A 12879-nucleotide genomic window follows, 5' to 3' on the forward strand; every position below is an offset into this window, starting at 1 on the left:
TAGCCAAGTGAACATTGGTCCCGGCAGGGAGAGGTAAGTTCAGGATGTTGGCCTTGTTTTTCAATGAAATTTCAAAGAAGGCCAGATTCCCTAAGGGGTGGAGCAAATGTCATACATCTGCTTGTTGTAGAATGATTCACCAAAGCAGAAAATCATGTGGGAGCCATCACACATATATCTCATCAAGATCTCATAGGAAGAGTTCAGTTCCCTGTCTGATAGAGAAAGGCTTGGTGATCATTGATAATCAGAGTTCCTACTTTATTCATTCCAATTCAATATTATTTACTTCTAAGTTTAAAAACGTTTTAAAATTACTATTTTAAAAATCTTTTCTCCTAGTGTTTGTTTGCTTTCTGTTATTTTATTATTCATTTACGTAAAAAATAAAGTTCAGATTTACGTTCTTAAGTGTTTTTTAATTTAAAATTTTCATTACAATATTTGGGTAATAAAATCCCACAGCATATAATAGAAAGATTTTCCCGTGATATTTATATGGTTGTTGGTTCTTTCTTTCTTTGTCCCTTTCTCCACTCTCCCTCTTTCCTTCCTTCCCTCTCTTTCTTTAATGGATGTTGAATCGTGGACATTTGTACTGAGCTACATCCCCAGCCCCTTTTTTATTTTTTATTTTGAGACAGGGTCTTGCTAAGTCACTTAATTGCCCAGTATGAGCCTCCCAGTGCTGGGATTATAAGCTAGTTTGTGGTGTTTTGAAAAAAATTTAATTGTGTATGTGTGTGTGTAGCTGGCAATGGAACCCAAGGCCTCACATGTGCCATTCCAGTGAGTCTACCACTGAATACATCCCTAATCCTAATTTTGATTTTTGATGGTATATTTCTCACTAGTGTCCTCAAAGGACAAACACAGTTTCCAGATGAGAATTATCAAGGTTTCTTAGATCAGTGTGGCTAATACAAAGATATATAGGACTTATATGTAGTAAAATTGTAAATTTGATGAAATTTTCATTTGCAGTCTTCCTGACACCGTTACCAGTACCCTAGAACTGATCTGTAACTTCATGGGCTTAGAAACCTCGTTTCTTCCGCATACATTCATCTCTCAGGGCTAAACCCTTCCTTTATTGTGAAACTAAAATGGTGAAGCATTCTAGAAGAATTTGATCAACATAATTGGTCCGTTCCATTCCAGTAAGCAAAGCCTATATGAGAAGCCAAATGATAAGTAGGTACTTTGGTGAGGAATCAGGAATTTGTTGTGAAAATTTTCTTGGCTAAGACCAGCTGGAGGCCTCCAATGAGGGTAAAATAAATGTAGTTGAGCAGGGTACTCAGTCTTCCTGTGGCTAACTCACCCTGTCTTTTATTTCTGCCAGGATTTTGCTTGAACGGTTTTCTAGGCTAACCCAAACCTCCTTCCCATGGTAATGTCACATGGACTTAAGAAATATCCCGTCTCTATAAAAATGATTTTCATGTCTTTGCTATGGTTTATTCGTTGTCCATTTGTCACTTACTTCTCAGATTGTATCCTAGATTCAGAGCTGTCTCTCCGTTACCCTCATGCTCAGTCAACAGCAGGCATGTGAAGTACCAAATAGCTGTTGGGGTGTAGTAGACAGAGCTAACTGTATCAAATGTTTCCTCTCATGGAAAGGAAAAATCAGCACATTATAAAAAGAAATAGAATCTGAGATTTGAATCAGAGTCTCTTGCAAAACAGGAAGCACTCTTCTTGGAGTGCTGATTAAAAGCAACTCCATTCTTAATTATTCCAACTCAGTCACCATTGGAAATGTTAATTTCCTAGAGAGAACTTTAATCATATTATTCTAAATCATAATAACCAGATTTGTGATCTGTGTCTGCATGATGTAAATAGCTTGACTTTCTGTAGTTTCACATATCTTTTCAGAATGAGATTATATACTTAGTGTACATAGCGGTCTTTGACATTTATGCAGGTATGTGAGTAAAAAATAGAGAAACATTACAGAAAAAGTAAATGAAAAGTGTCTCTTTGACCATCAGTTCCTAGAAGTAACCTGCATTCTTAAAGTACTCTTTTTTATCTTGATTTTGATGTCATATTTTATCTGCTTGGAATTCTATTTTGTGTTCCCTTTAAAATTACTTTTAGATAGTTGATATATTAATTTAGTTAATTTATATGTAAACTTCATAATGCTTGTACACTTAAAATGTGAGAAATTATCTTAAATGTACACTAAGGTTTCTCAGTGATGGCACTACTGACATTTCCGAGTTGTGATGACTAAAAGTATTTCCAGACGTTACTGAATGTCTTCAGGGATGGCAGTAGAGCAAGCTCTGCCTACCCTGAGGGAATCACTAATCATTTGAGAGCTTGCCTTTTTTACACATTTAGGAATGCTAATATTTTACTTAAGTGTACTTTTCTGTTTGCTACACTGATGCCTTTTTAAATTTTCTAACTTCAGAAAATTGCTCCAGAAACTCATCGTTCAAAAGAAGTCCCCCTAAACGAGAAGATCTGTCTTCAGGTGGGGTCCCAGTGTAGCACCAATGAAAGTGAGAAGCGTAGCATTTTGCTGGAAAAGTGTATCTCACCCCTGGAAGGTAATATCCAAAAGCACTCTCTAGGTATTTAGTGAATAAATCCAGATGCTCCATGTTCATTATTCATGAATTCTTTGAATTTGCAAACTTTTGCTGTGTATTAGGGGCTGGCCACATGATGATAACTCTGGTGTATGCCTCTGTCTTCAAGGACCTCACAGACGACACAAGTAACAATGTCTAATAGATAACAGTACTTTTAACTTAAGAAATGAATATAGCACACACACACACACACACACCTCTGCTACATTGTTCTCTACACGTTTATCTTGTGGGCCAAAGCATGTATTATTGTCATCACCCATTTATGAGGAAGAAAAGAGCTGAAAGACTTGTTCTAAGTTTTCAGATTCCAGGTCCAGTACATTTAAGAAAACCAAAATGCTATCTTATTTGTGATATGTGGAAATTAATTGGGGATATAAGGCATATTTAGGAAAAGATGTTAAAAAGAAAAAAAAAGCATGCTAGTCTAAGTCAATATATGTGAGGTACTAAGGATGATGTCTGGCAAAGTATAAAAGCTATACACATATCATCTGTTAATACATGTCCCTTGATTGAGCAGGTCGTCTTCCAGCTCTAAACCTTAGCACTGTGGCCTTTACCTGTTCTGCACTGACTGAAAACATATAAAATGCTATTTATAAAATTATAAAATTTAAAATTTCTAGGAGGGTGGGATCATAGTTTAAGCACATTACCTACTCTATTCTCATTTAAAAACAATTCGATTATGATACAAAATTGATGATGGCACTCCTTAAAGGGCCATGAGGGATAAAAGTTTATATTTTAAATGGAGGCATTTAAATTACAGACATGATTCCTTAACTAAAACTGCTTATAGAGATTTCAGATCACAAAGATTTTAGAGCTCCTAAAAGTCACAAAATAAGCATTTATTCAGGACTAACCTATGCTTCCTTTTCTCCAGAATTGCTTCAGAAGGTATGCTGTTTACTTTTTTTGCACAGTATTGATCAAAAGACCTGAAGGTATATTGTACCTCCATAAAGTTTTTCTAAATACGAGAGTTGGAGCTGAGGTTGTAATTTAAGTGTTTGAGCGTATGCTTAGCCTGTGGTAGATCTCGAATTCTGTCCCAGCACCAAAATAAATAAAAAACAGTGATTATTTGTATTTCTACTTTTATTTAGGATTCTATAGTCATTGCCTGATTGAAATACTATAACCTCTCTGCAGTTAGAGGTACAAGAGTTAGGATCCTTCAGAAATAGCAAAGATGTTTTTCTTGAATCAGGAAATGAGAGAGAAGGTTGTAAACAAATTTGATTTTGGTTTTTGCCATCTGGGTGACTTCTGGGTAAAATGGGATAATTAGAGATTAGTTTTCTGGGAAATCAGTCTGAAACACCCTCCCATCTCCCATGCCAGAGAGCCAAGTTTGCATTCCAAGTCAAGACATGCCCTAAACTCTTGCCTGGATATTCTAGGTGACCCTGAGTCTGCTGTGACCGAGCTTCAGTGCATCTGGCACAACCTGAGGTTAATGAACTGTTCTTGGCTCCCTGGAAAGAATTCAAGTCCCGACACTAATTATACTCTCTTTTATTGGTGAGTAGGCGTGTATAGTAGAATTACTGAGATTTCAATGTGATTATTTGGGGGAGCTCTTGGATCCAACTGAGCTGAAAAAAAGAACAGCTTATTCTCTTCCATAAGGGCAAGATGGTAGGCAGTGTGCTTCAGTAGAAAATGTGTCTGTTTCAGGTGTCTACTTAAAAATTTTTCTATTTTTAATTGTAGAGCCATAAAATATTATTGCAAAAAATATATAAGGACACTCCATGTACCTTTCACCTAATTTCTCTTGGTGGTAGTATCTTACGTAACTACTTGTAGACTGCAATTGTGCTATTGCTCTGTAGAACACTGGACCTGAACCCCACCCCAACCCCTGCCCCATGTTTTGGTGCACAAGATGCACTCTCTTACTGCAACCTTCCCTTCAAAAATAGGGATACTGAGTCAGTGTGAAAGCAGCTTGGAGAAGGGATGACCTAACCTCAGTAATCTGCCCTCCACTTGGCGCTGTCTCTGCAATATTGTTTGCTAAAACAGCTCTGAGAGAATAGGGTGTGGAGCGCTGTGTCTAGGACTTCTGAGACTACAGACAAACATGACCTTTCATCCTGGAGTGTTGGGCTAGGTGTGGCTCCGTGGTAAAGCACTTGCCTAGCATTTGTGAGGCCCTAGATTCTTGCTCTAGCATTGTCAAAAGAAGGAAAAATGATCCTGGAGTGTCCATTTTGCATGAGGACTTGATGAAAGGTAATTTTGGTATATGAGAACACTCATGGCTATATCATGGAACAGAATGCAAAAACCTCACATTTCATTTAAATTATATTTCTTTTTAACATAAACTATATTTATTTTTAAACAGATTTATGTATTCATATTTAGGAGTTATCATGTGATATTTCAATACATGTATAAAATATATAGTGTTAAAATAATGTTTAAATCAGGTTCATCAGTTGTATCTCCTCAAATCAAAACATAAAGTTTTGAATGAAAGCCTCTGAAGTGGCCTAAGAATTAGCATTCCTTCTCTTCCTCAGGGGAAGGGTCCTTCTAGAAAAGTTGAAAAATACTTCAGGTGGAGCCAGACTGCACTGAGATTGTACGGTTCTTTTTGGAGGTTTTGGTTTTTCCCCCTTGACATAAATAATTCTCACTCTAGGTTTTATAGTTTCATTTGCCAACTTTTGGTACTATCATTTCTCATTTTCTTAAAGTCCTTCCGGCATCCCTGATGGCTTTGGGATAAAGTCAAAAGTCTTCAACAAGACAGAAAAGGCTCTTCACAGTCTGGCTCCTGTCAGTCTTTCCAGCCCTGATCTCATCTCCTTCCTTCCACTCCTGCCCCTCTGAACTCCTTTCAGTTTCACAAAGTCACTGTCAAATACTTAGGCAGCAGTGTGAAATCCAAGCAGACTATTCCTCAGAGGTGTGGACATATTCTGTCTAGCATGGAACATCCCCTTGTAACCGTGCTTTGCCCTTTTACCTAAAGCCTTTTATTGGTATCAGCTCAGCCCAGACCCTATTTCCTCACCAGAAAGCCTTTCTAGACCTCTCAAGTCTAGATCTATGCCCTTTTATCGTGTCCCACGACACCTTGTACTTTTGTATGTCACAGTGTTCAGTACATTGTATTGTCATTTCCTGTTTACTTAGCCCTGGGCTGCAATGTCCTTTGAGAGCATTAACTGGGTCTTGTTTCCCCTGGTGCTTGACACATGCTAGGTTTTCCATAAATCACTTGTGGATGTTTGGTAAGATACAAAGCTAGAGAACATTCAGATTTGGGGTGAGAACTTAAGAAGTACAGACAACTCATGAGCAGTATAGTTCAGGAATCAAAAGAGAACATGATTGAATAGATCTGGCTATAGAGAAGCTGCACAAAAAAGTAAGCCTTAGAAGGAATACTCTTGCTCTGTTGATGTTTCATTGAAGTCTAGAAAATCTGTTATTACAAACTTTTCAGTTGTCTTAAGACTAAGTAGCATCCCTGTGTTATTATGCTATTTTTTGGTTATACTGTTAACTCCAGGATCATTCCCCAACTAGAAGAGAATATAAAGAATCTGTGTCTACATATGGGGAAGAAAGACTAGGAAAGAAGTCTTAAAATATATCTTATCACATGGCAGTCTATGCAGGAGTGTAACCTAGCTATTACATTAGGGTTACAACGGAGGTATGTGGTGGCCTAGTCGTTGAGATTCTAGGACAAAAATAATAAAATGTCTAGGGATACACTAGCACAAACCAAATCTCCACACAAACTGCACCGAGTGCCTCCTTGGGATGAATGAATTAGAAAAAAATTCACTGGCCAATTTGAAAAAGCATTGTTTTTCCCATGCGTTGAAGTGTTCCTCTTCCTCTGGGCTGAGGTAGGAATTTGCAAAAGCTGGTCTGGCTTTTAGCTCTCCATTAATGGCTTTTTGCAAGGTGCTATCTGTAACAATTGGAAGTGGCTCAGGAAGCAATCTGAAGAGAATAGTACTTCACTGGAATCCAAGGCAACAGGTATCAAAGATCCTACTTCTTTCCATACACATTGCCAGAGCTTGTTACCAGCAGGAGCTCTTTCTAAAATGCATACTTATGCTGTTCAACACAGGAGCTACTAGCTACATGCAGCTATTAACATTGTAACTTAAAGTCATTAAAAGTAAATTAAAACTTTTGTTATTCACTGTCACTATCCATTTTGCAGTGGCTCTTGTATGCATAGAAAGGAAACATTTCCAACATCTCAGACAACTCTGCTGGACAGGTTTGGTATATTCTGTATCTTCTGCCTTCACCACATCACACTGCTTTGGGTTCAAATCCTGGCTGTCTTCTTTAGTAGAAATATGGTTTGGCGCTTTCTCTGTGATCTTCAGTTGTATAATCTATAGAATGGAGATAGTGAAATTAGTGCCTACTTTGCAAGACTGTTCTGAGGGCTGTTACTGTACCAAAAGTGTTTGGAGCTGTGACTAACTGCTAGCATATATAGAGTGAGCATTCAGTAAATGATAGCTGTTGCTCTGATGTTTATGATTCATCCCCACTCCCTTGCAGATATCATCAGCACACAGTGCCAGTCTCTTCTCCACCTCATAGAATTGGCATCGAGCTCATAACTCATCTCTTTTTTTGCTTTTCCCTAAGTAGATCCTTTCTAGTTGAAACCACAAAGCAAGGTAGTGAGAACATGGTGCTCATTAGCAAGCACCTATAATGCTTTAGATACTGGTGTAAATCTTATCATACAAACAACCAAAGACCATTTTCACAGCAACTGGAAAATGTGGAGTCATTTTTTAAATTCTTTAACTCCCCAGGGCAATGACTTGTATCTGCAGGGATAGTTTGGCATTGTAGAGTCTGATTTGAATAGCTACCAACTATCCAGGGCAATGAATTTTAGGGAATTTCTTAGCACATTAATCATCTTGGGAAAATAGTCTTTAATTTGTCCATTTCCTTTCTACAGCATGGTTCTCGAGAGAAATTCAGTGTGTATATTTTAACAGGCTCATCTGCTTTTCTTAGATTGTTATCTGATTTTTCACAAGGAATCCAAAGAAATTGTCTGTTGAAAGCTATTTTCCCCTTATTACTGTTATTTCTAAATTATAATAAAATTGTTATAAAAATTCCACATGTGGCTGGGTGTGGTGGCACAAGCCTATAATCTTAATACTTGGAAGAGTGAAGCAAGATGATTGCTGTGAGTTCAGCACCAACCTGGGCTATGTCGTGAGTTCGAAGCTAGCCTGAATGACAGTGAGAACTTGTCTTGAAAAAAGAAAAAAAAATAGTTTCACATCTGAGTCCATGAGTAAATATGAAATATTCATGGTACAAAAACAAAAAAGTTACTAAAGATTGCCCATTACAGGAGTTCCTTCTCTTATTGAAATAAACTAATTTTATATATACTTTTATTTAGTTATAAAAAATTTCATTGGTTTCTTTAGTTTCTGTTTCTGACTGAGTAGGAAACATGCCAGGACTATGTGATCCAAAAACCAGCTATGATAGTAAGTTGATGTTTAAAAAACTGTTTTCTCACATAAATTCCAGGGACCTATAACTAGGAGAAAAACTTTTGTGTTATCTCTTGAAGAACAAGAAGATTTTTATTAAAGACAAGGGCATTTTCTCTGGAAGGACAGGAACATTTCTATGCTGAAGCATCCTTTGCAAATGCTTTGCAGGGATAGGTGCTTTAGATCTGAACTTCTTAAAAGTCTGCCTGTCTGTTTTATTTAACTAACTTATTCATTTATTTTTGTGGTACTGAAGAGGGAAGACAAGGCCTCAGACCATTAGGCAAGCACTTTAGCATTCCCAGTTTTTTTAAAAACCTGATTTGCAGCAGAATCTCTTGGGGAAGATTTCTTTGGAATACTGATTCCTAGGTCCAGGCAAACCCTTCTAAGTTGAATTCTCTGTGGAAGGGTTTGAGGAATCAGTACCTTAAATTACTACAGTTGATTTTGAGGTAATAATACAAGAGTTTGGAACTCTACTCCTTTTTCATTTCTTAGAAATTGTCTTTCTTTTCTGAAGAACCTTTGCACAACTCCCATTGTGGCTGATGATGTAAAACCTGGCCATGTCTTCTATCACTCACTAAAAAAAAAAGAGTACTCTGACAACCTAGATTAAAACGTATCGTGAACACATTCTGTCTATTTGCACTGTGTTAGATCCAATAGTCATTGGTGAAAGAAAGCATTGAATGCACATGGTGGAAGAGGACACATAGAAAGCTGTTGTGTTCTGGACCCATGGGGCAGCAATCAAAGGCCAAGGGCGTTATTAATGAAAATCAGAGAGGTCACTCTGGAGCAGGCGTGAAGCCTAAAACAATGAGATCATGAGTCAGGGTGTGGGCAATGGGAATATCACAGTAATTCAGAATCCAAGAAGCTCTGCATGAAAACTTGGTGGTAGAATATAGGGAAAGGAAAAAAAGTGATTTCAAAATCTAAAGAGCCTAGAGAAAATGCACTCTGAGTAATAAAAATAGGAAGGTTGGAAGAAAAGGCAGTTTTGTGGGGAAAAGGATGTATGGTATGTTTTAGACACTGACGGTGAAGCACAAGTGGAACACTAGCATGGAACCAGTAGAAGGCTGGGACTAGCACTGAAGTGAGTGGTTCAAACAAGGAATCGCCAGAATAGAAATTACTGTATAGTGGGAACAGGAGTGATAAAATTGGGAGTAGTTGGATGAGTGAGAAATACAGAAGATTGTACTATCCTCTGAGGAGAGGGAAGGAGGAGAGAAACAAGCCAAAAAAAACCAAGAAGCAGGCAGTGAGACAAAAAGAAAACCATGGATTCAGAACATCAGCATTTTTGAGAAGCATAAAACTTCTCATCCTGGCTTTAGAACATTTTCTTCAAATTTCTTCTAAGTGGAAGGTCAGGACTCCTATAATTTTTATAGCTATTGACAATATTGATATCCATCATCAAAGACGAGCTTTTCTTCCTAAACAATGGAGTGAGCCATATTTTAAGATAGGAGTTTTAAAAAGCTGTCTTGCCTTTTTGCAAATATTGCTTTCAGTGTACATTTCTAGTCATTAAAAAATTCTGCTCCTGTATCTTCAATACCGCATTCAAAATAATACAGAGGGTTGTGTTATTTTATCTTGTAGGCATAGCAGCCTGGGAAAAATTCTTCAATGTGAAAACATCTATAAAGATGGTCAATACATTGGTTGTTCCTTTGATCTGAGTAAAGTGAAGACTTCCAGTTTTGAACAACACAGTGTCCAAATAATGGTCAAGGATAATGCAGGAAAAATTAGGCCATCCTTCCATATAGTGCCTTTAACATCCCGTGGTAAGTTTTAAAAGTCCTCTGTAACAATGCGGATAAAAGTGGCATATGTCCTCTGAACAATCAATATAAATGATAAGAAAATGATGTTTGGTCTTCAAATTTTCCTAAAACAAGAGACTATGTATCTAATCTTTCTTCAATAGACACTTTTTAAAGTAGCAAGCTTGGGAATTCTGCTTCTTGAGCACATGTGCCAAGTGCTTTATCTTTGTACTTAGGAGCCTCCCCAGACTTGGAACAATTAGTTGTAGGACCAGTATTGGAATTTGGGTTGTATGACTGTAAGATCTATTCTCCTTTCACTTATGATATATGAGAGGATGATGCTTATGTGATGCTTCATATTGTTCCTGAAATCCCTTTAGAAAAAGCTTAAAATGAACATGATATAATAAGGGATAATATTTTTTTTTGATGCTGGATATGTGATCCTATAGCTTCAAAACCACTAAACAGATTCTCTACCACTGAGCTACACCTACAATTCCATATTCAAAATATTTAACATTCTTTATGGCACAGGCACCCATTGGTCAGAACAATGAAGACAGCCATATTTGGGTGTATGAACTGAGTTGGCGTGTTAGAAAGAGGCTTCAACTTTAGGATAGACTGTCTGGTTGAGGTCCTAGCTCCCCTTTGGACAAGGCATATAAATCCTCTCCAAGTGTTTCTGTATAAAGTGGAATATATAGTCCCTTTTGACCTCAAAGAATTAATAAGGTCCAGATGATATAAGGTATATAAAAGCATTTTGTAAATCTCTAAAGAAATTTCCAGGCCGGGGATACAGCTCAGCGGCATAAGTGCCAATCTGGCACAAAGTCCTGAGTTCAATTCCTGGTACAAAAAAAAGAAAATAACATATTGGTTTCGTTGTTGTATTATCCTAGTAAGGGGGTCAGATTCTGGCTTAGTGGTATACAGATGATTTATAGGCAAAGAGCCATCCTTTGGCCAAAGATCTCAAGTCTGTAAGTAAAACATTACTTATAACCTCTTTAGATAGTTGTGAAAGTAAATTCTAACAAGGGACCAAAGGCAGCCTAGTTTGTAGGCGAAGGGAGGAGGATGAGGACAGTTTTCAAAGTAGGATATGGTGAAGCAAAACTTTCTCTTTCTACTTTCTTTGGGGCAGATTATCCTAGATATACTTTTTAGACTTATGTATTTTGATGCTCTTCCTCTTGGAATTAATGATGACATAAAGGACAATTCTCAGCCAGAAGATGGAACCTTCAAGTTGCTTTCTGTCAATTATCCATTTTTTTTCTGTTGGTTGATATTAAGTATAACTGACTCCAACCAAGGTAAATTGATCTGGCTAATGGTTTTTAAAAAATATTTATTCTTAATTGTGGTTACAGTTACATAATATTGAATTTACCATCATAATCATGTTTAACTGTAAAGTTCACTAGTATTAATCATATTGACATTGTTGTGCAACGGAGAGCTAGAACTTTTCATCCTGCCAAACTGAAACTCTATATCCACTAAGCACAAATTCTCCCGCCTCTAGCCTTTGCCTTTAATTTTTTGAACCTTTCTGCTTTGTTTCTGTAAACTTGACTACTTTATTTACAGCACACAAGTGGAGTTATGTAGTATTTATCTCTTTTGTGACTGGCTTATTTTAGTTAATGTCATGTTTTTAAGATTTATCCATGATTGTAGCATATGATGAAGACTAGGCTAATGTGTTCATTTTGTGGTCTCTGATTGGAATGAGTGACTCACAGCTGGGTCTGCCCCCTGTAAATAATGCTTTGTTACCCATCAAATAGGGGCACATCTGGATGTAGGCACTTCTTTTCTTTATTCTTTATGTTGCAGTTAAAAGTCCTGATTATACCCTGGCCATTTTCATAACCACATAGCAGGTCAGAATTCATGTCATTCTTGAATTCATTTTACTAAACAGTTTTTAAAATCTTCTAAAAAGTTGTTTTGAGACAAAGTCTTGTTATGTAGTCTGAGTTGGCCTTAAACTTGCTGTGTAACTCAGGCTGCCTCAAACTTCTGAATGCTGAGGTTATAGGCATTTACTACCATGCCGGGCTACTAGGAAGTTTTAAATAAGTTTCTTTCACTAATTGTGGCTAGCCAATATTGTGATTTAACTTTGTAAACCTTCATTATCCATTTTATATGTGTATAATCAAATTGTGGAAGCTAAATTTATTTCTTCTATCTTTCAGTGAAACCTGACCCTCCACATATTAAAAATCTGTTATTCAAAGAAGGTACCTTATATGTGCAATGGAAGAATCCACCAAATTTTGAAAGCAGATGCTTATCTTATGAAGTAGAAGTCAATAAGAGCCAAACTGAGATACATCGTCTTTTCTCCGTACGTTTTTTAGATTGTTATTTTTCCTTAGATATTTTCTTTTACTTGAATTTCTTACATCAAGTATGAAGGAAATATACTTTTTACATTTGTTACCAGATAATGATGATAAAGAAGCTTGTTGTCTGAATAGGGCAACATGGAAAGATTGAGAGTTTGTGTTAGTATTAACTGCAAGTTTCAACACATTACTAATTCATTTGTTCAATATAAGTTTTATTTCATTTTTTTCTTTGGCCCTGGAATTGAACCCAGGGCCACACATCTTTAATGCTTTAGATATTTTTGAGAAAGAGTATCACAAAGTTACCTAGGTAGGTGTCAAACCTGGCAATTCTTCTGCCTCCACCTTCTGAGTAGCTGGGATTATGAGCATGTACTCTGACTGGCTAAAATACTTAGTAAATCAACATTTTGGGACCATTAGAAAAAATATATATATAGTTGTTTTTCAGTGATTGGGATCACACGTGGGGCCTGGGGCATGTCAGGTAAATACTCTACCATTGAAGTACACCTCTACCCCTTGCTCAGTAAATTTTATTAGGTATCTACCA

At 36.9% G+C, this 12879-nt stretch overlaps 1 protein-coding gene across 1 annotated transcript in view; it reads left to right on the forward strand.

The window, feature by feature from the left end:
• The window catches only part of Il13ra1 (interleukin 13 receptor subunit alpha 1), a 51139-nt gene that overhangs the window by 12936 nt on the left and 25324 nt on the right, over positions 1–12879 (forward strand). The window contains exons 3-6 of the mRNA XM_003467596.4: positions 2432–2570; positions 4031–4151; positions 9782–9969; positions 12171–12322. Coding sequence (XP_003467644.1) covers positions 2432–2570; positions 4031–4151; positions 9782–9969; positions 12171–12322 — 600 coding nt within the window. The remainder of the gene's footprint in view (positions 1–2431; positions 2571–4030; positions 4152–9781; positions 9970–12170; positions 12323–12879) is intronic.

Source organism: Cavia porcellus, unplaced genomic scaffold (assembly GCF_034190915.1).
Source record: "Cavia porcellus strain 051 isolate PalLab524CR breed Dunkin Hartley unplaced genomic scaffold, mCavPor4.1 scaffold_3, whole genome shotgun sequence".
In the NCBI taxonomy this organism is placed as follows: Eukaryota; Metazoa; Chordata; class Mammalia; order Rodentia; family Caviidae; genus Cavia; species Cavia porcellus.